Below are 25,154 nucleotides of genomic sequence, written 5' to 3'. Positions count from 1 at the left end.
CTGCTTCATCTCACAAACCTATCATCAAATAATGCTAGCCCAAATAAGAAATGAATTGAAATAATTTAGTTTTGTTTTCATGCTGGCATAGAAATGTATAAATATAGAAGAGGCAAAGCAATACAACTTGGCCTAAAATAATATTCTAGTTGTAAGAGAAATATTCATTGTTTTTCTAATCTAACAAGGTTACATTTCACTAATGTCACACAATATCTCTATTAGAAACATCATTTTTATCTTCTCCAAAACTTAACCAAGATTACCCTGGACTAAGTTGTGTGTGGTAACAGATATGTTCTGTCAGTTACTTGGTATCTGGAAAACTGTATGGGGTTTAAGTTGAGCTTTTGGTAAGGACATATCCCCACCCCACCCCCCCTTCGTAGGTACACTTTCCATTAATGGAAAACCAGGAATATGAATGGTGGGAAATTTTGGAGCCCCTTTGGTGTCATAACTCTTTTTATGTCTAGTGACCTTTATAGAGAATGTTACTTTTTGCTCTAGTGTACAGCACTGAAAGTAACAACAGCAAGGGCTGTTATATCCATGGCAGGGTCATCATCAAGGAATGATGATACTGGCAGGAAATAGAAAACATTTGCTAGGGATTTAACTGTACTGCCTTCTTTTCTTCTAGTCAGTCACTTTAAGGTAGGGCTATTTAGTGTCTAGAATATTCTGGATTTGAAGAGAACAAAATATAGACAAGACTGTAGTCACCCTTTTCTACCATGTTCTTATTGTTTGATTTGTTTCACTTTGCTTTTGGTGCTTATGGTTGAACAAAGATACAGTTGATTTTAATTTCAGCCTTAGCATCTCAACTAGGAACCAAGCCATTTGCCAAATAAAATTGAGGCTTCCAAAGAAGTTTCCGAAAAGAATGGAGTGTTAAGTTTAATTATAGGAGACCTAGTGAAGTTCTTTTCCTTCTCATATGTAATGCTTAATGAAAGGCCTCCTGGGCATTCCAGAATGTAGAATATTTCCAGAATGTAGTCACTGAAACAAAATTTGACTGAGTTATCTATACCTGCAGATTTTTTTTGGGGGGGGGGCTAAACTTTTCTCTTAACTAGAGGGTTCTACTGGAGGAGGCCAACTGATGAGGGATGAAGGGAGTTAGAGAAGGCTTCCTGATTCTGTGGGGAAAGCTGCTTCAGTTGAGGGAGCAGGAGAATGGCGAACGCAATGAGCTGTTACCTTCTTGGGTTGGTGTATTTCCCTTTTCTTATAGCAAATGATAGCTCATGGAAGTGTTTCCCAGGCAACTGCCTCAAGTTTCATAAAGGAAATTCCTGATAGCAGAGGAGGCTGTGGTCATTGGTCTTGTTTGCAAGTGTGTGTGTTACTATCTTCTGTCAGTCTCTGCCTTAATTCCCTTGAGATGGTCTCTCCCTGAACCTAGAGCTCATTGTGTTTTATGGCTAGGCTGGCAGCCAGCAAATCCCGGGGATCATCTTGTTTTACTTCCTATGGAGATAGAGGCACATGTAGCCATTCCCAGCTTTTTCAGAGAGAAGAATGATTCTGATGAGTCAAACTCAGATCCTCATGCTTGTACAGCAAGTGTTCTTACTCATTTAGTCATCTCTCCAGCTGGGGGCATGGTGTTTCTTACAGCTGAAACTTACTTTGGAAGATTTTAAAACAACTGTCAGAACATTCATCACCAAAAAGCATTACATCATCCTAGGAGTGAGAAGACTTGCATGGAGTTTAGTAGTACATGTTGGGGAGAGCTCAGTGCCTAAAAGACTATTCTTTAAGTGGGTGTTGATACAATGATATGAAGATATATAATGCTTATCCAGTTTTGACTACCAAAGAAAGAGTCTATGGTTTGGTTAGGGAAAGTTACTGTGGCCCTTGAGACTTGGTAGGAAGAACTGGTTTATCTAGATTTACCAAGATCCTATATAGGATCTTGGGCTGGCCTATTTATATACTTAGTAGCAGTAATTTTTCTGCTCTTTGAACTGGGTGCTGTGTCAGCCTTTGGGGTCACTGATAGTGTCTCATCAGTATCTAGAGTGGGTGGCTGGATTAAGAAATAAGCATAGTGGATTGGGTGCTACTTAGTGAGGATGAGAAGTGTATTATTCTTTCATACATCAGCTTTACTTATACAGTGATTCCTGAGATGTTTGTTAAATTTTCCAGTTGGTGATAGCATGAAGAAAAATCATTGAGTCAAAGTAAGACAGTCTTGAAGTAGAATAAGCACAGGTTTACTGTGATGCTATTAGCTTTGTTCCAGTCTAGTTGTTCCTTGCAGGTGAGCATACAACCTTAGCTTTTTAATTACAGTTATTTTAATGGGTTAAACAAAAAACTATCCTATAGATGGTTGTAAATTGGTGAGAAAAATTACTGCTTTAGTGATTGAAGATTGTCATGTACCTTGCATTTTGTTAGTTGAGGAATCAGATGGAAAGTATTTCAGAGATTTGTCACAAAAAAGTATTTCAACAAATTATCTGCAAAATAATTACCTGGTAAAATCTGAGATTGGGTCTGGCAAATTTATTCACTAACCAAAATATTTTCTGATATAAGCTTTTTGTTTATATTGGAATGCTATTAATTTCCCTTAGAGCCCATTGTTGGTATTTTAAGGTGCATTCTCCTGTTCCTCAGTCTGAACTCTATTTCCCTGGCCTCTGATCTCAGTAAGTAGAGTGCTGATACATAGGATGGCATGTTTTGAGAATACATGAAATTCATTGTGAAACGACACTGCTGTATCCAGTCCTTCATTCCATCTTCAGAGATTAAAGTTTCTGGAATGGTAGAGGAAATGTGAATTATATAAAAATTTAAGGTATAATTACGAAAATCATAAAAAGTATACAATTTCTGAAAATTTGGTGATGACCTACAAAAGCTTGGTCATGAAATCAGTCTCCCCTCCACCCTTCCATAAGAGCAATTCTTAAGGCCATTTATTGCTATGATGTGAAACTGCTTTCATGAACATGGTCACAGCTTCAAAAGGAGATAGTGAAGAAACAATATGAGAAAAACAAAAATTACAAATATTAAATCTGACTCAGTATAAAAATGTATATGCTTATTCATACAGGAAGCATTAATTACATACAGCATATACATAAAAACATAATTTCTAGTTGAAAATGACATTTATCTGTAATGCTAACTCTTCAGCGTCTGAGGCAGGAAAATCCTAGTTTGAAGGCAACCAGCTGAGACCTTATCTTAAACAAACAGATGCAGAGAAAGCAGGACATGCAGGAGGAGAGAAATGGGTTAATTTACATTGTAAGAGCTGGTTAGAAACAAGCCTAAGCTAAAGCTGAGCTTTCGTAATTAATAAGTCTCTGTGTCATTATTTAGGAGCTGACTGGCAGGACAGAGAAAGACTCATTATGCCCAACCAATTATACTTCACTTTTAAAACTGAATTTTCTAATATCCCATAGAGCTAGTAAGAAGGCATGAGCAGGTCTCACACAACCTTTGATAATGGATGATTATGAAAAGATTAAAGAAGGTGAATCTGTGTTGTAGCTGTTGATAGCAAGGCCATGGAGAGGCAAGGGTGTCAGTGATATAATGGAATGACTAGTAAATTCACTAGTTGAGTTTGAGCTAAGGTATGAAAGCATGAATTTTATTCCTGACTACCCAGGATGAAAAATTGGAGGGCATTTCTATCTTGATGTTAATTTAATGATAAAAATCAGGTAGCACTTTGAGAACACAGCCCAAACGATACCTTAGTCTCCACATAGAGCCACAAAATTAATTCCTATATATTGTTGCAATGTGCATTGTGATATGTGATAGTGTGAAGATTGATTTCACTACTGAATTCTCCCTGTAGTTCTCATACATTCCTGCCTCCATTGCTCATTCCATTTATGGAGTGGAGATATATATATATATATATATATATATATATTATATATATATATTTTTTTTTTTTTTTTCTTATGGTTCTGATGTTTAGCCAAGAGAAAGGTACCAGCACAATTAGATTTTAGTGAGGGTTTTCTGTAACAGTACATCTTTCTGGCAAGCCGCCTGAGCCCTGCCACCACGTGGGCGCCCCAAATAATATACAGAGACTTATATTAGGTACAATGCTGCTGGCCAATGACTAGGATTTCTTACTGCTAGCTCAGTCTTAATTATCAACCATACCTATTAATCTATACTATTTATAAGGACTTATTGAGGACACTGGCAGAATGAATCCTCTTCCCGGGATCACATGGCGGCTCCTCAGAAAAGAGAGGAGGAGGAAGACAAAGAGAGTGACTTCCTGCTTGTCCCTGCTTATGTTCTGAGGCTGCCTGCTATGTCACTTCTTGCCTGGATTACAAGACTTCTCTTTCCTGCATTTCCCAGAATTCTCCTCAACTCCTAGTCCCACCTATCTTGCTCCCCTATTGGCCAAGAGTGCTTTATTCAGCAACCAGTAAGATAAACATACACAGAAGGACCTCCCTCATCAGTTTTCTTATTTTGCTTGTAGACATCCATTTTCTTTCTGTGTCCCCAAGTGACCTTTCTTTTGTAGACGTGAAGCAAGCAAGCAAGCTTTGGTGTTTTTTTCTTCTTAAAAGTACACCATTTCTGTCAGATTCAGAACCCGCTCTCATGGCCTCATTAAATCTTAATTAGTAGAGTACAGTGGTACATACCTGTGATATCAGCATTTGGCATGAGGATCACTGTGCAAGCATGAGATCAGTCTGGTCTAAGTAGCAAGTCTCAAGTAAGCCTGGGCTAAATAAGACCCTGTTTTAAAAAAAATAAGTCAGGGGGATATAATTCAATACAAAAGCGTCTTCATGTGCAGGCGCAACACACACAGAATAAGAATATTGATTCATTGTTATTCTTGTTTCTATTTATGTCTACAGGGTTTCAACATGCTGCTCTTTTCCCAGCACTCTTAGACTTCTAACTCCAGTGAAGCATAGATGTATCATTTCACTTCTTAGCCCTTTTCTATTTTTGGCTTATTTTTAGTGGGGTTCATTCTTTCTCTCTGTCTCTCTCTCTGTCTGTCTGTCTGTGTGCCCCCCCCCCTGGTGAATAAGTGAATAACTAGGATTGATCCATGTTCTCAAGTTAGCCCTGAGTTTTTTAACTAGGTCAGCTGGGACTAGCCTGTGGGGTTAGGTAGTAATTTGACATTACCTTGTCAAAATTTTAATTCCTATTTGACTGACTGTGTGAAGAGGAGGATATTCCTGTGAGCCTTGTGCTAATTTTATCTAAATACCTGAGTGGTGTTTTGTTAGTGTAAAATGTCAGTCAGATATAAACAGAAACAGGTCTTACCACAGAAAGGCAGAAATCTTTTGTCGTATCCTCTTTTTAATTTTTTTTTAAGATTTATTATTATGCATACAGCATTCTTGTCTGCATGTATGCCTGCAGGCCAGAAGAGAGCACCAGATCTCATTATAGATGATTGTGAACCACCATGTTGTTGCCAGAAATTGAACTTAAGATCTCTGGAAGAGCAGTAACTCTGAGCCATCTCTCCAGCCCCCATATCCTTCTCTTAGAGCAAATTTAATAAAAGTTTACCATGTAAAACTTGCTGAGGTCCAAACTACTAATTTCTTTATATCAGCAATACTTGACCACTCCAGCAACCACATGACTGTCACACAAAGACTTATGAGGCCAGTTAGGGTTCATTTAATTTCATTAAATAGGCTAATATGTAAAGGATATTCACTCCCTACATTTCCTTTATGTTTATGAAACATAAAATGTGGGCAAATAATAGGTTGCCATGCATGGTGTGCTGTTAAAGGGTCTTTGCTGTGGGTCTGAAACTTTTCTCTCACCCAGTTGTATTTTGGTATTTTCTTTTTTTAACTAAAAATATAAATTTGTAGAAACAAACTAGACTTTAGTTTGTATAAACTATGGTTTATACTTCTGACTTTTTTTTTTCCTAGCAGAAGTTAATACATAATACTTGTAATGATTTAGAATGTTAAGTAATAACTTTGGTGGGTTGAAGCCAAGGTGTGCCAAAAAGTCACACCAAGTAACAGATCTCTCATGAAGGGTTTATGGGGGTGGGGTAGAGACTGCCTCTGAGCAAGAGTGGAAGAGAAAAAGAAAGCAAGGAGAGAAGGCTCTTGCTTTTTATAGGGGATCTAGCACATTTTTATAGGGAGAGTGTATGTGTGTCAAATCTTGGTGGCTGATGAAGACTGTCCTGCCGTTGATTGTCCCTGAGGGCAGGCCTATGGGAATGCCTGAATGTTAACAATACTTCTATGGCATAATTTAAAAGTTATTTTTAATTCTGAGCCTGGGGCTGTTTCTAACCAGTATTTATCAGTTTATACTTGTTTTTATTGTCCAAGTTAAGGAATGCTCACTAGATAATTAATAATACTTGTCAGGCCTCTGACTATCAGACATACTGTAGAATAAATGATATTGCATTCTATATATCTATATTAATGTGGCCACACAGCAGGTTTGTCAGTTGACTTAAGGATTTCTGCAGATGTTAATTATAACATAATAAAATACTGGTCATTGAATCTGTGAAGTTCAGTTTATATTATCAATGGCTGTTCTAAAACTGTCTTCCCTTCCGTTCTTGCTAAAATTAGATGATGTGCTAAACTGTGTTCAGATATAAACATGTACATTCTGCAGTGTGCGTGTAGGTTCTGCTGACAGAAGTAGAGCCTTGTTAAAAGTAGATGATATGCCTGTACATTCTGATCCAGTCATTTGAAATACCTATTGTTATATTTAGACAATTAGCCCTTCACTTTGCTGATTTGTATCATAAGTATTAAAAATACTTTTACACAGATATTTTTTGTGGTTTCTTTGTGTGAATGAACTGAATGAAGGTAATTGTGAAACAAAGACCTAGAATCTAGCAATATGTGTATGTAGCAATTGTTCAAGTGTATCAGCCTCCCAGACTGACCTTCAGTGTGATTAAAATCAGAGTACCCAAACTCCTGAATTGGGGTATTAAGCTTTGTAAACTCAAAGTCAGGGCAAACATTCATAAAAAGCAAAAAGCTTCACAGTGCATTCTTCCTTTCCTCCTACTCAAACAGTGCCACCAATTAGGAACCAAGTATTCAAACATCTGAGCCTAGGGCAGGGGAGGCATTCTATTTCAAACCACCACAGACACTGTTCAGGGTTTTGTTTTTCTTAATTTTAGAATTTTCTTTCAATTTAAAATTTTAACTTAATTTTTTTCTTCTGAAACTTTTGTTCTCACTTAATCACATCATGTTCTATTTTAATTCAGATCAAAGTTATAACAACAGCTTAAAGCTGAAAATGTTGTGCCCAAACCCTGAACCCCAAAATTGCCAAGAGGCCCAATCTGATGCAAAAGCAAAGAGTCTTTAATTTATGAGTTAACTGGGTCCCCTGTTGTGTCTGTCCATCCTGTCCCCGTGTGTCAGTTCCCCCTCCCCCTTGTTCTTCCCACACAGCAGAGACCAGGAGGGCAGTGACTATATTGGGGTACAGCACTTCTGGGCTTGGGCAACCTCTCCTGAGGTTGCATGGTCAGCTGCAGCTGCAGCTGCAGCAAGGTTGCTATGCCTGGAGGCCCTCCCAGGGAGGTTGCTATGCTCTGCATTCTTGAGTCCACCAGCTAACTTCTGATTGGTTCCTTGCCACATGGAGGGTATCTGGCTTCCTAGTGATTAGGGCAAGGTGTGTGTGGGGGTCTGGGGGTGCTCAGCACATGCTGCTGCATCAGGGGCCTATGTCTTGCTGGGTCTTTTCTGCAGCCTGTCCTGGCTGCAAAGCAGGGGGCTGGGTGAGGGTCTGGCCCCTTCAAAAGTTCCATCAGATCTTAATTGCCTTTTACAAGGAAAACTAACATTTTCTCAATACTTTATATATGAAGTAGTCTTGGATTATGATTTGTAGGATGCTAATATTATGCAGTATAGATTCAGTATCTAGTTTAGTCCTCTTGAAAATGTCAATGTTTTTATTTTGGCAGGCAGTCAGCCTTTTTGGGTTCAGCTCTTAAGACCTGTTTCTTTTAGTGTGGACAGCAGTTCCAGTCATTTCAGTTCTAGCTTTTGCATGGCAGGAATAATGATGGTCCCTAAACACCTCCATGTTCTGATCCTGAAACCTGGTGGTAAACTAGGTTAATAATTAAAGGGAAGCCAGGTGGTGGTGGCTCACGCCTTTAATCCCAGCACTCGGGAGGCAGAGGTAGGTGGATCTCTGTGAGTTCGAGACCAGCCTGGTCTGCAGAGCAAGTTCTAGGACAGCCTCCAAAGCTACATAGAAATCCTGTCTCTAAAAACCACAAAAAAACTAAACCAAACCAAAACAAAATTAAAGGGAGTTAAAGTTTCAGGTAGGTGTTATACAATTCTGTCAAATGTGGTGGTATACACCTTATACACCTACAATTTTAGCATTTGGGGGGTAAGCCAAAACTATGTAGTGAAACACTGTTTCCAAAAATAACCCCACAAAACAAAAAAAGTATTTGTCAGCCCTTAAAAGAGATTATCTAGGATTATCCACTTGAGCCCATTGAAGTCATGAAGATTTGTTAAAAGTTTAACATAGTCTGATACAGTATAAGGAAGACTCACCTGGCCTTTGCTAGATGTAGTTTCTAGAATATGGAAAAGATAAGAAAATGGGTTCTTTCCAAGAGCCTTTCAGAGGAATCAAAGCACTGTTAACAACTTGATTTTGCTGCAGTGAGTCCCATTTTGGACTTTTTGAATCTAGAACTTGGTGATAATTTATTTGTGTTGTTCCAATAAGCTTTTCAGGTTTGTGGCAAGTGTTGTCACAATGTGTGGTATGAATGTTATATTCTCCATAGGTTCATATATTTGATCCCTAGTCAGTAATGATGTTTTGGGAAGTTATTGAACCTTATGGACATGGCAGTGGGTGGTGGGTGTCGACCATTAGGGGTGAGACTTTGAGGTTATAACCTGGCCCTTGCTTACAGTTCTGCTTTCCCCATCCTTTCTTGTGCCCCAAATCCCATTGTTACCGGCTGAACACTCTTGAGTCACAGTGCATTTCTGCTCATGATCATCTGTTCCTCTAGACAGTGTGCCAAAGTAAATGCTTTTGTTTCTGTTGAGTATTCTGAGGTATTCTGTCACAGTGATAAGAATAACAGCTAGTGCAAGCAGTGATAGGACATTAATGCACATTGCTACATTGTATTTTTTGATCCATTCTATACCTATATTCTGTAATTCTGGTTATTCTGTAACTTTTTGTAGATTCATAGATAATTGTCTTTCTGATTCTCTTCCCTTTGGCATTCTCTCAACACTGTAGCCTTCAGGGACTACTTTTCCTTGTTCCTCTATATACAAAGATCAGACTCAAATGAAATTTTACCTAATTGGCATCAGCATACTACTTTGTGACTGTTCCTGTCCTAAGGGCAGACTGGTCAAAGGAAAGGGAGCTTAGTAATAAAATAGACACTAATCCTCATGTAGATTGCTTTGCCAAGTTTTGTCTCCATTATCTACTATAAGGTGAAGTTAACTGAACAGCTATGAAGTAATCTGAGGGCAAAGCTTGTCTAGTTTAGTAGTTTTCCCCATCTCTTAGAGCAGTTTTAGGACCTTTCCTTTATTGAACTTTTCCAAAGATTTCACCCAACTTCTCAGAATGAATTTCCTCATGTTGTGTAAGCTAGCTGAATTACCTAATAGCTATGCTGAGCATGTATGACTGGAAATATTACTTGACTTTGGGTGTGCTCCTACCTACTGTCCTGGACTACAAAAGGGAGCTAACCAGCTTCAAATGTGGATATGCTGTGTACAGCAGTTTATTCATTTTCCATTGCCACCATAACAGTGATCACTGATCAGAGAATAAAATATAAACTTACTCGTCTACAATTCTGTAGGTCAGATCCACAGCATGTCTTACCCAGACATTGCCAGTGTAGTAATGCTCTCTGTGGGCTCTGGGTAGGAGCTAGGGCCTTCAGTCTCCCAGCTTTTAAAGGTCACTTACATTTATTTCTTTGCTCCTGCTCCCCTGTTCATCTTCAAAGGTGCAGAAGGCAAGCCATGCTCTTTTTATATTATTTTACTCTGATCTCTGTCTCACACATCCACTTTCAAGGACTGATTTGATTATTGTTTTTGCAGGATTGATTCTGGTTTTCTTCATGATTATTAGACAATTAATTTTACTTTCTCTGTGTTTTGTTGAGGTATTCTATGTACAGAATTGAGGAGAGAGATGATTATTGGGATTATTGTGACTTGGCTTATGTGATACCAGTCTTTGATTCTTGGTCATTTCGCCCAAATAGCCACACAGTAATGGTAGTCACCTAATTTAATAATTTGTTGAAATCTTCATTTTAACTTTTGATAATGTATAGTCATTTATTTATTTATTTATTTATTTGGATTTTTTTTTTATTTGAGCTGGTGACAGGAATTTCCTCTGTATTTAAAATCACAAGTCTTTTTTTTTTTTTTTGGTTTTTGGTTTTTGGTTTTTCGAGGCAGGGTTTCTCTGTGGCTTTGGAGACTGTCCTGGAACTAGCTCTTGTAGACCAGGCTGGTCTTGAACTCACAGAGATCCTCCTGCCTCTGCCTCCCGAGTGCTGGGATTAAAGGCATGCGCCACCAACGCCTGGCTTTAAAATCACAAGTCTTATAAATGACTCTAATGGCCATAAATAGTAATACATGTATACTTCAATATATTTTAATTCAATCTATTTTAAATAGTACTATAAGTATGAGATTGCATAAACTATCAATTAAATATTTTAAATATAAGTGCTTGTTACCTGACACCCTAAATCATAACCAAATTAAAAATCCCCTGAAAAATACAGCTACAGTAATTTAGTGCTCAAAAAAAAAAAAAACCCTAAACTTAAAAAAACCAACCAAACAAACAAAACGGTGCTAGGCATGTAGCTCATACTGGTGTTCTCAGCACTAATAATCTTTGCCAAGGTCAAAGCAAAGAGTATCACTACTAATTGATGCCTGCCATGGAATACATAGTGAGTTTAAAGCCAGCCCGAGCCAAGAGTGAAATCCTGCTTAAAGAAAACTAAACAGCAAACTCAGTGCAGAATGATTTGCGATAAACTTTGAGTTGTTAATTGGAAAGAGACATATGAAAGAAAGAAAAAGAAATGGAAAATAGTAATATGTAATTAAAAGATTTTCTAAAGACACAAGAATTTTGTGGAGCTTTATCACTTAGAAAACATTAGAACACAGTATCTCACTCTGATACTTATTTTACCGTACCGGAAATCAACAAGTAGTACAGGAGAAAAAGAAACAACAGAGTTTTCTCAAAAATATCAACTATGATAAGATGAGCGTTCTCTAAAAGATATGAAACCACCCGTGTCTAGTTTGTTTTGTCTAAGATAGGTATTGAACTTTGTTGCTTAGTTTTTACCTGTAAGTTTGACTCTTACTGTGATTTTAACCTTTCTGATTAGATTTTAAGAATTTATTTTAGCATAAAAGTATTAAAACATGAGTTTCCATTGCTATTTGAAATAATGAATTCAAATAAATTAAAAAAGAGGAATAAGAATATCTCAAACAACAGTAACTTGTAATATCATAGTGGACTTGCTTCCACTTGTGAATACTTGGATAATTCTAAGATATCTTATTATATGAAAATAATTAGTTTGAAAAAATATTTGTGCTACAAAAACAAAAGACTGCTCCAAGATTGCTTAACCATTTCCTGTGACTCTGAGAAAGTGGTTGGTTTCACAATCACTATGCTAAGCCTGTGTGGACTGAATTGTTTCACTTTCATCTTCCTGTAGAGAATTTAAAGTTTACTGACTGAGCAGGTTGTATTTATATATTTAAGGGTATGTGTATGTATGTATGTATGTATGTATGTATAATATGTATATGTAAGTCAACGATGAAAAGAAGAAGGCTGTGGATTTAAGAGAATAGGGAAGTTTTAGAGGGAAGAGTGGAAAAGGGAGAATAATGTAATTATAATCTCAAAATTAAAAATAATTATTTATAAAAATGTTTGTTCCTATCATTTTTAGTAAATACCCTTCAACAAATTTAATTGTTTAATGCATGAGATTTCTTGGGTTCTCTTTAAAGGCTTATTTAAGATCCCAATGTTTGCTTTCTTATAATAGCACTTAGTTTTCTAACAGCAAACTTGAAGTTTCGGTACAGGAGACACTAGATGTTTATTTGTTGTTGTGATAGGATTTCTCTCCATAGCCCCAGCTGTTCTGTAGATCAGGCTGGCCTCAAACTCAGAGATCCACCTGCCTCTGCCTTCCAAGTGCTGGGGTTAGAGTGTGTGCCACCACGTCCAGTTCTAATTTCTTAATTTTAATGAGAGAGAGAGAGAAAGTCCGTCTTATTGCCTCTGCTTGGTAAGATGGTAAACTTAGTGAACAACATAAAGAAACATTTTCGAATATTTATGACTGAGAAGTGAGATGTCATATAAAAGTTTGGTCATTAATACATGAGACTAATTATTAAGTACTTGTTAATGTGATAGGTTGTGTTCTGAATGCTTTATGTCTTATGTGACTTAGTGAGTGGGATATTTCTTCCCATTGATTTTAATATATTATAAAAAATATACCACAATGATAGAGTTACATACACAGTGGCAGAATGACTGGTTTTTAGCTAGCCTTCTGTTATATCTGTTGCTCAATCCAGTGTTATTGTGTGAGAGAACCTTTGGTAAATGTTGCTGCTCACCATCCTTTGTAGGGTGGTAAGATTGTTTTGTTGATAAATGAAATCATACCCATCAAACCCCTTCCTTAGGCTTAGGATGAAAAACCTACATGTGTATACAGGAGTTTTTGTGTGGAATTGTTCTAATGACAAATGTTCTGTTTCCTGTTTCTGAGTTGAGTCTGGGGCCCAGCATACATTGCCATCTCAGATGTGACATGGAACTGTAAACTAGTGTGTGCAGTGTGCTTTATGTTTGTCTTCAGGGAAAATTTGTTCTTATTTCAGGGACATGTAGCTCAGTGTAGAGCTCGAATTCCTCAGAGGATAAGATCACTGAAATATTGATGAATAATGATGATAATACTGAAATGAAGCTCATTAATTCACGAGCTTTCTATGTGAAATATATAAGGGATAAGGAGATCATATGTTATGATGTAGAATTTCTAAAATTTATGGTTTAAGACAACCATTTTACTTGGCAATGATTCTTTAGCTCAACACTTTGGATTGGGTTTTTAGGTGAGTGTTTCTTCTGCTCTTCTTGTCTGAAGTCACTCTTAAGCTGAAGTCATTGGCTGTCACCTTGACTTGAGCCTAGATGCTTCTAAGACAGGTTCACACGTGGTGAATCTGGCAGTGGCTGCTGGCTGTTGGCCGGATGTTTTTTAATGTGGTTCCCCCACCCACAAGGAAGCTAGCTAGCTTGAATTCCTTCTCATAGAACTGTAAAAGTAGTAATGAATAGTAAAGTTTACATAGCTTCCCAAGGCCCAGCATTAAAAATTCTGCCAAAGTCTTTCTGCTTCATTTCATTTATTAAACCAAGTTACAAGGACTATAAAAATTTAAATAGTAAAGATGAAATTCCACTTCCTAATAAGAGATCCCATAAAAGAGAAACAGCAAGTACTATCCTGGTATATAGGTTTCCTGATTTCTCTCTAAGCCAACAATATTGCTTTTTCATTAATTCATGAGCTTTCTATGTTAGCATGCTTAAAACATTGTGTGTATATGTGTGAAAGTTTTTTCCATTTACTTATAAAATAAAAATTGGGTAATAAAAATATCCAGCATACCCAAGCTCTATCTTTCAGGAATAACCACTGTTAATGTTTTTTTTTTTAATTTGCATTGTATCCTACTGGATACATGTTTATTTAAAATTCTGTAACCTGTTTGTCTTCCTTTAAACTGTATTTTTGAATATGTTTCTATATTTAAGGTAAAACCCATCTACTGCTGTTAAACAATTAGCTTTGTTCTATGGTTTGTCCACCAAAGGTTCACAGATTCCTGGGAACTTGTTTCTCAGTGTGCTGTTGGGAGGTGATGGAACTTTTAAGAGGTAGAACTGTGGAAGGCCTTTAGGTGATTGACGGCACTGTCCTTGGAAGGGAATAATGTACTTTTCCAGGAATTCTGAGTTAGCACTGCTGAGGGGGTTGTTACAGAACAAGTGAGCCTAACACCCCCTTGCTCTGGCTGTCTTCCTGTCTTCCTCTTTGTTTTTGTCATTGTGGTGCCATCCAGCATGAGGTGATACACTCAAGGGAGGCTAATCAGAGCTGCATGCTTTCTGGATTCAGCAAGATCTAAAACTATGAGCCAAGTAATCTTTTTTCTTTCTTTTTTTAAGTACCCAGCCCCAGATATAGGACTAAAAAGGATGAGTAGTCTTTTGTCATTTCCTTCCTTCCTTCCTTCCTTCCTTCCTTCCTTCCTTCCTTCCTTCATGAAAATACTGCTATAAACATTCAGTGAAATTATTTATTACATTTATTGTGTGTGTGTGTGTGTGTGTGTGTGTGTGTGTGTGTGTGTGTGTGTGTGTTGAGCAGAGGTTGCATGTGGAGGCCAGAGAACATCTTTTGCATGTTGGTTTGGTTCAGTACTTCCACCCTGTGATGAGACACAAGGTTCAAACTCAGGTCATAGGCTTGGCTGCAAGAGCCTTTTACTCCTGAGTTATCTCACCAGCCCCTAAACACTTTTTTTTTTTTAAGTTAACTTATTACTATTTTGTTTGTATGAAAGTGTGAGTATTTCGTAGTATATGTGTGTGTGAATGCAGCTGTCCATGTACCGAAGCACAAGTGTGGAGTTCAGAGGGCAGCTTTGAGGAGTCAGTTATCTCTTCCCACCTTGTTGAAGCACTGAGTCAGAGTTTTGTGTTATTTCTGTTGGGCTGTGCAGTCCAGGCTGTCTGACCCACCAGCTTCTTCTGTCTCTGCCTCCCATTTGCCTTGGATGTGCCATTGTACCCATTCTGTACCCATTGAATCCCATGGGCTCTGGGAATCAAGCAGGTCATCAGGTTTGTTCAGCAAACATTATTACACAGTAGGCATCTTGCAGGCTTTAAAAAAATTATGTACACCTCTGTCTCTCTCTCTGTGTCTGTGTGTGTGTGTGTGTCTGTCTGTCTGTCTCTCTCTCTCTCTCTCTCTCTCTCTCTCTCTCTCTCTCTCTCTCTGTGTGTGTGTGTGTGTGTGTGTGTGTGTGTGTAAACATTCTCCAACATATATCCCTGTGTAATTGATACTTTTCTCTTGTGGACTTACTTGGTGAAAATTTTGTAAGACCTTGGTATGTATTCATGAGGCATGAATTTAAGGATCTTGGTACAAGCTCATCAGTAGGTATAATTTTACCAAGCTGGGTTTGTTGTGTTGAGATCATGTTAAAGAGAGATTTCTAAAAGCTAATGAAAAATGTAAGCCATAGAGAAAAATCTTCCTTTAACATTTTACTTGTAGATTGAAATATACATAGTTGCTATGTTAGCTAATGGACTAAATTTTTATCTAGTATATGGATCTGCTGATGGAAGTTCTTCACTTTGTTTGTCCAGGTGAAAACTTTGTTCCTTTTCTACAGGAAATGACTTTTTCATTTTTTTCTCTTTTGTTTGTTTCTGTTAAGGATTGCAGTTTGCTGTTAAGGTCTGCAGTTTGCTTGCTGTAGATGTTTCTTGCCTCTACCCTTGATCCCTTAGGTTTCTTTGCAGAGCTTCCAGGCATTGATGCTTTGCACCCTGATCACAGTTTTTGCTAGGCTGACAGGCCAGCAAGCTCCTGATTTCAGCATGTCTTCTCTGTCCAGTGTTGGGGTTACATGCCCACTTTTTTTTTTCTTGAGTATTGGAGACTTAAACCCAGGTCTTCATGATTTGGCAGCAAGTATTCTTTCCCATTGAGTGATCTCCCCAGCCTCTGGTCCCTTTTATTTAGTTGCAGTTTTTCTGGTGAAAGTTTTATCTATTGACATAGTCCTCTGTTTTACTTTTTAAAGCCATTTTCCTTATTCTTTGGGACATATTTACAGCAGCTGTTCTAAAGTTAAGTGCAGCAGCTGACTTTTGTTTTCTTATGGATCACATTTTGTATGTCATTGAGCAGAGCAATGCTTATTAACTATTACAGCCTTATTTGAATATAGCAGGCCTTGTGTCTGCTCAAGAAAATTTGTTTAAATTAGGCTTTTGCAGGGATTTTGATATGTTAATTTAAATATATATACCCACTATGTTTTTCTGGGTATTAAGTAGCTAATGTCAGTCTTATTCTACTGATGATGAATAATATTTTAATAATTTCATTGCCAGATACCAAATTGTTAAAAGTGCTTCCCTTTCATTAAATTAACATGGGTCAGAAGATGTAGTACACTAATGAGATTCAAATTTGAAAACATTTTTTTTAAGAATCTGGGCTCAAATATAAATTTTACCAGTAAATATCTCTCTGGCTTTGAAATTGTCAGTCCATTTCTGTTTGTTTTTTCATGACTTAATTTTTTTAAGATTTTATTTATTTTTTTTATTAAGTATACAACATTCTGCCTCCACAACAGAAGAGGGCATTATATCCCATTATAGATGGTTGTGAGCCACCATGTGGTCTCTGGGAATTGAACTCAGGACCTCTGGAAGAGCATCCAGTTCTCTTAACCTCTGAGCCATCTCTCCAGCCCATGACTTAATTTTTGCCACTTTATAGAACTGCTGTGCAGATTAGAAATGTTAATTGTAAAGTGCCTTGTGAGAACAAGTTAAAGATGATTCAATTTGTTAAACTCTTAAAATCCCTTACAAGATGTGATTTTTTTAATACAAAATATTGACTGTCCCAATTCTAAGTCATTGATAGATACATAGTATTATTTACCCCTTTGCTTCTTGAGACCTTTCTCCTCAGTGACATTTGGCAAATGGGAGGAGTGTAGCTCAGAAGAGCTCCCACCACTTCCTGACTCAAGATATGCTGACACTCATGGTGCTCGTTCATTCTGTTTTTAAGGATGGGAAACATTGTACTGGTGAAAGGTACACAAGGGCGAAAAGGCAGGTTTTGAACTACAGTTTGATCTGTTTTGTAAGTTTTTTTGTCCGTGTTACTGTTTCTTGCTTGTCAAAATTTTATAAGTAATTTTCCTCTTTCAGTGTACTGTCGTACAAAAACATCCTTCTCCTGAGGGAAACAATAGCCCATTCTCTTGATGAGCTGTCTCTTAAGCCTAGAAGCAGGTAGACCCATCTTTAATTTGCCCAGGATAGAGTGGGACTCAGGAAGAAGACCCACACAGGCCTTACAACCTGGTTTGCAGTATTTGGCCAAGAATTCCAGGCTTCAAGTGTCCAGACCCAGAAGAAAGGCATTGACTACAATCCTTTTGGCCCCACTCAATCCTAGCTGTTTAGGGACATACATGGGCAGAGATGGCCAGAGTGACATACTCTAAAGTCAAGCCTGGAACCCAGGGTATTGATTGGGTGGTACCATTTTAAAGAAAGTACTATAAAATCACATCTGCTTAAAAAAATTTCTTTACTTTCATTATTAACAGAAAACAAATTCAAATGAAATAAATATCACACACCAAAATTACCCAGGCCTAAAATCCGTGTACATTTCAGTAAGCTTCTATACAGATACAATAGCCACTCTTTTTCACTATCAGATATATTTTTATTCACTTAGTGACCACTAACAATGAAAAAAATCTGTGACAGAAAAACAATTAGCTTTATACTATCTTTCATTAATATTAGCCCATTTACTAGTGTTTTTGTTTTGGGGGTTCATGACTATAGTATGCTTTTATATATATTCTTGATTTTTAATGAACAACTCAAGAATTCCATAAAGCCTCTATTTAATTCTAATAGCTTTAAGGTGGAAATAAGTCTTAGTGATTAAAAAAAAAAAACATTAAATTTGGTCTTTCCAAGAAACATTGCATTGTGAACTCTCCCCCACTCCTGTCTTATCTTTGTGTCTTATATTTGTAGATCGACTTCAGCTTCCAAGGAATATGATTGAAAACAGCATGTTTGAAGAAGAACCAGATGTGGTAGATTTAGCCAAAGAACCTTGTTTACATCCACTGGAACCTGATGAAGTGGAATATGAGCCCCGAGGTTCAAGGCTACTGGTTCGAGGTCTTGGTGAGCATGAGATGGATGAGGATGAAGAGGATTATGAGTCATCTGCAAAGCTGCTGGGCATGTCCTTTATGAACAGAAGCTCAGGACTTCGAAACAGTGCAGTGGGCTACAGGCAGAGTCCAGACGGCTCTTGTTCAGTACCCTCTGCCAGAACCTTAGTGGTCTGTGTTTTTGTCATCGTGGTTGCTGTCTCTGTAATCATGGTGATTTATCTACTGCCTAGATGTACCTTTACCAAAGAAGGCTGCCACAAAAAAAACCAGTCAACGGGACTAATTCAGCCAGTTGCCACAAATGGGAAATTGTTTCCATGGGCACAAATTAGGCTTCCCACTGCCATTATGCCTCAGCGCTATGAACTTAGCCTACATCCAAACCTAACCTCAATGACATTCAAGGGTTCTGTGACAATTTCACTTCAGGCTCTTCAAGCCACATGGAATATCATTCTCCATAGCACAGGACATAATATTTCAAGAGTGACATTTATGTCAGCAGTTTCTAGTCAAGAAAAACAAGTTGAAGTCCTGGAATATCCATATCACGAACAAATTGCCATTGTTGCCCCTGAAGCCCTTCTAGCAGGGCACAACTATACCTTGAAGATAGAGTATTCTGCAAATATATCTAACTCTTATTATGGATTTTATGGCATCACCTACACAGATAAAAGTAATGAGAAAAAGTATGTAAACCTCCTAAATGGTTCTTATTCTGTGCTCTTCTGCATGTGACTTCCACAGTGCAGGTTCTTTTGCCCACACCATATTTTTTTTTTAATTTAGGAAGCTATGTTCAAGTTAGAATGGTAAAATGCAAGAATATACAATTCTCTTAGGCAGAACTTCGAGTGAGTATTGTGATGGAAGAGAGTAGAAGTGTATGGTGGAAGGGAATGAAGGAAGATTATATTCTCTATTACAAACTAACAAACTTTTCTTGAGCTTTTCATGTTTTATGTGATGAATAGTGCTACCCTTCCCTGAGGCTGTAGGAGGCAGAGTGAGTGGTCCAGGCTACCCCGATGGCAGGCAGAAGTTTTAGGAGTCACTTTATGAGTTGGAGAAAGAGGGTATGAGAGGTGGCATATAAACACACATCATCTTAATGTTCTTAATCTTTACTGGTTTACTTTTTAAAATACCAGGTTGACTGTGTACTCTTTAAAAGTGTAAGAAAGAATCACATCTCAAAAAAGAAAAAAAAGTGATATACAGTGTAAGAGTATTCTACAGCCTATTTGGATCATACTTTGTTGTTTAATTTTATTAGCCATATCATAGATGGGTTTCATGAAAGATAGTGTATATTATAATGATTCCATTATAATCATAAGTAATGATAATTTCATCTCTGTGCACAAAGGCCATTTATATGTGCTTTATGTTAGTAGAGCATTCTTACATAATATACTCATAATACTCTGTAGACCAGTTAAGGAATTATTTACACTGGCCAGTTGGCTAATATATATTAATATATTGTTGTTGTTTTGTTCAATGTTTCAGAGTCTTTTTTAATTTTCAGTTCATTGAAAGTAAATAATTTTTTAAATATATGTAATTTCAATCATACATTTTATTTCTTGTTTGATGGACCCAACATTTGGTTTGGTTATAGATTTTTTTTTTGACAACTGTGGTTTTCTATATGGATTTCAAAGAAGAAAATACATTTTTTTTAAAAGAGTAATTTTACTAATTGAAAATAAAAAGAACACGTTAGTTCTTTATTTTTTCTACCCAAGACATTGAATTTGCTATAGAATGGATGTTTCTCTCTTAGCTTTTTTCCGAACAGTAGAAAAAAAAAAAAAACATTTTTTTTCTCAGTCATCAGAAAACACTCAAGTACTGGATGAAAATTTGAGACAAGGCTGCAGCTCTCTGTTGGGAATTAAGAATCATCAAAAGCTGCTACAATTTTCTTTTCACATCAAATTGTCCATCTGCTTCTCACATATATTTGAGGGTTTTATACTGATAGTTTGAATTTGAAACATGGTTATATTTTAGTAACCTCTACTTAATAAGAATGTCAGATAAACTTTTTCTTTTATATATGCTTTTAAAACAAATAGCATGCTGCCTTTATATTTCAGTTGTTGAATGATTATCTAAATTGAACACAAATTTGTGATTGTAGTGGCAGCCTTGGAATGTTTAGCGTTAGTTATTGGTTTGTAATCTTTGTTATCTTTGTAGGAACTACAGTATTTTGCACCCTGGTTTGCATTGTACATTTTTAATGTAGAAAGATCCACATATATAGAGAGATAGACATGTAGACAGACACACCATGCACACTATAACACAGTGACTTAATATTGCAAACAGAACTCTAAGCCCCAGAGCTATCTCATCCAATTAGATTGGAAACCTGGAATCTTTGAAACTATTGGTTTTTATGGGAAGAATGAATGCTGTGTAGTAGGAACCAGTGATTTTTTTAGGATAAGCATGTGTAAATTCTTGGTTCACTTGTGGTGCATGCTAGAAAAATGTAGGCCCTTAAAACTAAGAAGTAGAGAATTCAAAATAGTATTTTAAGCTGAAATATTGGAACAAACAGAATATAAGCTTATTTATCTGCTTGTTAATTACAGTGAAGGCCCCACATGATTGTGTATCTTGATAGAGGATAAAAGTTTAAATCACTCTGACTTTCACAATATCTGAAAACTACTAATATTAAATTTTGTGTGGGTGTGTGTCTCACAATTTTACTTTATTTTACTGGATACTTTTATACTAACCCCCACTATAATTAGAATAAATATTTAAACTGATAAAATGATTAGGGGGATGCATTTCTTGTTGCTTGGAAGGCACCTTTTCTCACCATTATACCACCAACGCTCTTGTTGCCTAGAAAATCATAATGTCTGATGCTTTGAATAGATCCTGCTTGTGATCAGGAAACTTTACCTACTTTCCACACTATTATAAATGTAATCTATGCCTATTCTTATCTCTGCACTTGTTTCCATTAGTAGGAAGGTCATGCTGGCCTTTGGTGTACGGTCCTTTTGCAGTTCTTATTTCTAATAATTTGAAGGTGTTCATTGTCTGACCTTTGTTTTTCCTCACAGCTCTTACTCCCCTATCATGTTGAGCTCTGTATTCCTAAAACTAAGCATAACAGTAGCCAGTACTTATTGGGAACTAAAACACTAGACACTGCTTAGAGCATTTTATGTTTCTTTAGTCTTCTACCTTGTCAAACTCACTAAGAAATGATAATGTATTTATAATAGCCAAGGAAAAAGGTACGTAAGAAATAGTCTGGCAGAGAGGGAACTCAAACCTGTTTCATAACCACTGTATTGAACTGCTTCTCCAGTTCACACTTTGCCTTTGCAGGTTGTTTTTGCCATTGCTTAGGATTCTCTTATTTGACTTCCAGGTAATTCCTGTCTTCAAATAGACTTGAGGAAAATCTGTAACAAGTTTTTCTGAAAGCAAACATAGTCACAAAGAAAGAATATGCATGAAGTATTCTGAATAGAGAAGACATTGTATCTTCAAAGCAGCATTCTCAGAGATGTTTGTGTGAAATAGTTATATTACTTTAACAATAATTTAAGGTTGTTTTTGTTTGTTTTGTTTTAGTTTTTCTTAGAATGTTAGGATATATAATCAGTCATGAAGGAATGCACTTGTAGTCCCAGCACTTGGGAGGTAGAGGCTGGAGGATCAGAGAAGGGTCTGTGTGTGTGTGTGTGTGCGCACATAATGAATATGAGGTAAATTTGGGCTATTTAAGATCCTGTCTCAGCTGGCCAGTAGTGGCACATGCTTTTAATCCCAGCACTTGGGAGGCTGAGGCAGGTGGATCTTTGTGAGTTTGAGGCCAGCCTGGTCTACAGAGTGAGTTTCAGTACAGCCATGGATACACAGAGAAATCCTGTTTTGAAAAACAATAATAATAATAATAATAATAATAATAATAATAATAATAATAATAATGATTTTAATTGTGGGAAAGATTTGTAGTTTCTTAGTATTAGTAATAAGCATCTATATAGAACCACCTATTTAGTATATAAATGTTTTGTTTTATTGTAAAGTTTTACTGGATTCTAACAAAACTCTGGGCTTCGTGCAGGGGATTCTGTCTCAATCATAATTATATATATATAGGTTACAGACTTTACAGAATCCAGAATCATATGTCTAATCAATGTAAACTCCAAATCCAATTTTCTGTTTTCTGCCTATCTTCTAAAAGTGGAGTCTAAGAATTGAGGAACAGAGGGTGTCATGACTAGAGTGCCTGTGGCTGGTATATTAGCAAGTCCAAGAAAGTGCTTTTGCCTGATACTCCGTTTGTGTAGTCTTCCACATAGAGATCCACTTTCTTCCTTGATTAAAAATCTTCCTTGCTTCTTTTTTTGTGCTTTTTATATGACCTGTAATTCAGTTTCTTTGTATGTAGTATAGCCTTGTCTGCTGCTGTTGTGGTGTGGAAAGGAGATCATCCTTTCTGTTTATCTCTGAAAAGTAAAAGGAATGCAGAGTACTGTTAAAGAACAACTTTTCTATTTTTGTGAAAGTGAATGTTGAAATGCAGTGTTGTAAACCCAGGTGTTTAGTAGCAATTAATGGCAATCCTTTCTACGGACTTTATGTCGAAAACTTTTTATGGAGCTACTTTTTGAATACCATCACACTTAGCAGCTGCCCCCTTTTATAGACACATACTGCCTCCTTCCCTTATGCTGTCTTCTTTCTCAAGTGTTTTGTTCCCCTTCTGTACTTTATCAAGTATTCTTGGTGTCCAAGGACCAATTCAGACTTTGTACTAGTTTCTCTACAGTGTCTTTAACTCCAGCAAAATTTGTTTAATGCTATTTGATCCTACTCATGTGCTTCCACTGTTAGGATATGATTTAAACCCTGCTAGAAGATGGTGTACACTCTTGACTTCTGTCTCTCTTAGTTAATTGGGGTCCTTTAAACTTTGTAATTGTAATGTGTTTGTCTTCACACCCCCAGTACTTGGCATGGTGCCCTGTCTAGTAGACACTCAATAACTATTGTATTGAATTTACATTTGTTTTTAGGTACTTTGCAGCAACTCAGTTTGAACCTCTGGCAGCAAGATCTGCTTTTCCCTGTTTTGATGAACCAGCATTTAAGGCCACATTTATCATCAAGATTACAAGGAATGAGCATCACATTGCATTATCAAATATGCCTAAGGTACTGTGACATGAAGTAAAATCTTTGGATGGATCGCTTGTCTCTGAGAACAGTTGGGTTTCTCTTTACTGTACTATTGGTAGGAATACTTAGGTTTATATGTGTCTATATTTCTGAGATAGTTAAGTAAAAATGAAGATTTGTCAGTCTGAGGATCACTCGAGGAAAGAAAGGACCCCCCCAGGTATTAGAATGCATGGGCAGGAGGTGTGAAGTGTCTTCTTGCTCTACAGTTGCACAAATACTAACACTGTGAACTAGTGCAAGCCCAGTAAATTACTTGAGACATAACGAAGTTGCTCTTCTAAGCAGTGTTGAGAGTGTGGAATTGTGATTATTCTTGGTGTTTTGGCAAATGAAACTTTGGATTGTTGTCATGAGGAAATGAACAACAAAAACAGGAGCCTTTTTCTTGAGTATTAATTGTGGGGTAGGTATTAGGGGTAACAACAAGCAGAGGAGTTTTATGCTAAAAAGAACTTAGGGTTCCCTTTGCGTATACCTGAACAGCAAGGTGAGGTCTATGTGATGCTTCCCAGAACTTGTGTAGCTAGGGTGAGGAATAGCCAGAGTCAGCAGGTAATGCAATCTGCCCCCTAGACAGTAGACAGCATGTTCTTGCATTGTCACAATCCTACTCATAGCCAAACTCTTAAAGAGGTGGGCACCTACTTGTCTAATAACCCAAAGCATAATCTGATTCATGGTTGGAAAATCATGAGAGTTGCTGGCATTTCTCCACTTTCAGTCTGTTTCAGACTTCTCTAGTGACCTAGCACATTTGATTCCACTATGTTTTCCTGGGGGTTCTCTATGGAGCACTAGATAACGTTAAAGGATATCTTAGCTACAGTTCCTTCTTGAAGTCAGTTATCATAAGGTTCTGGGGTGGTTGGAAGGGTTTGAGTTTTGCTACATTTTTAAAAACCACTGTTCCCTGTAACTTAAATTTATTGAGAGCCATGTTAGGGTTCTCATTGTACTCAGTGTTTCCTCTTGATGAAGGGTGGTAGAAGAAACTGAAACAAGGGGCTTTGCTCTCTCGAAGTTTGTGTTGAAAGACTAAAATATCCACTTAACTGCCTACATGATTTTTTTAGTTTTTCAGTATATTTGCCATTGATTGCCTTAATTACAGAACTGTCATCTTTTTTCCTTTGGTTATAGAAGTCATCAGTCCCTGCAGAAGAAGGACTTATTAAGGATGAGTTTTTTGAAAGTGTGAAAATGAGCACGTACCTGGTTGCTTTCATTGTAGGGGAGATGAGGAACCTGAGTCAGGATGTAAATGGAACCCTGGTATGTTGGTATTCTAATTGTCTGAAAATCTGCTTATAGCAACCTAGGAAGAATTCTTTCAATGTTTCTTGGTAGTTTCCTTAGGAAGACAAGCCTTTAGATCAGATTCTGACATTCTGTAACAGAAATGCTACTCTTACTTAACTGTTAGGTTTATCTGAGTTGCTCTATTACCAATAAAGACTTGGGAGTCAGATACTGGGTGAAAACATGATTAAAGAAGTGGTGGAGGAGTGACCATCTGTCCTTCTCTCCATACTTCCTACACCAGAAAGGAAGTCCAAAAAGCCTTTGAATCACCAAGTCCCTCCCTATTCCTTCCTGTGCCTCTATTGTATTTGGGGTCCTCCATAAGCTCTATGACTAGTTCTTGTAGTTGACTAGTCACTGGCTTTACCCCTTGATTCAAGGTTAACTTTATTAACACAGTCTCAGTGTCACAGTGCAATCAAATATCCC

The 25,154-nt window shown here is 37.1% G+C and overlaps 1 protein-coding gene across 1 annotated transcript in view; it reads left to right on the top strand.

The window, feature by feature from the left end:
- Positions 1-25,154, top strand: part of Lnpep (leucyl and cystinyl aminopeptidase) — a 72,313-nt gene that overhangs the window by 4,011 nt on the left and 43,148 nt on the right. Inside the window, exons 2-4 of the mRNA XM_027401213.2 lie at positions 18,037-18,877; positions 23,258-23,396; positions 24,564-24,695. Of these exons, the coding sequence (XP_027257014.1) occupies positions 18,037-18,877; positions 23,258-23,396; positions 24,564-24,695 (1,112 nt within the window). The remainder of the gene's footprint in view (positions 1-18,036; positions 18,878-23,257; positions 23,397-24,563; positions 24,696-25,154) is intronic.

This window comes from Cricetulus griseus, chromosome 2, assembly GCF_003668045.3.
Source record: "Cricetulus griseus strain 17A/GY chromosome 2, alternate assembly CriGri-PICRH-1.0, whole genome shotgun sequence".
Lineage (NCBI taxonomy): Eukaryota > Metazoa > Chordata > Mammalia > Rodentia > Cricetidae > Cricetulus > Cricetulus griseus.
Note: the sequence above shows the minus strand (reverse complement) of the source record. Positions and strands in the feature narration are given on the sequence as shown.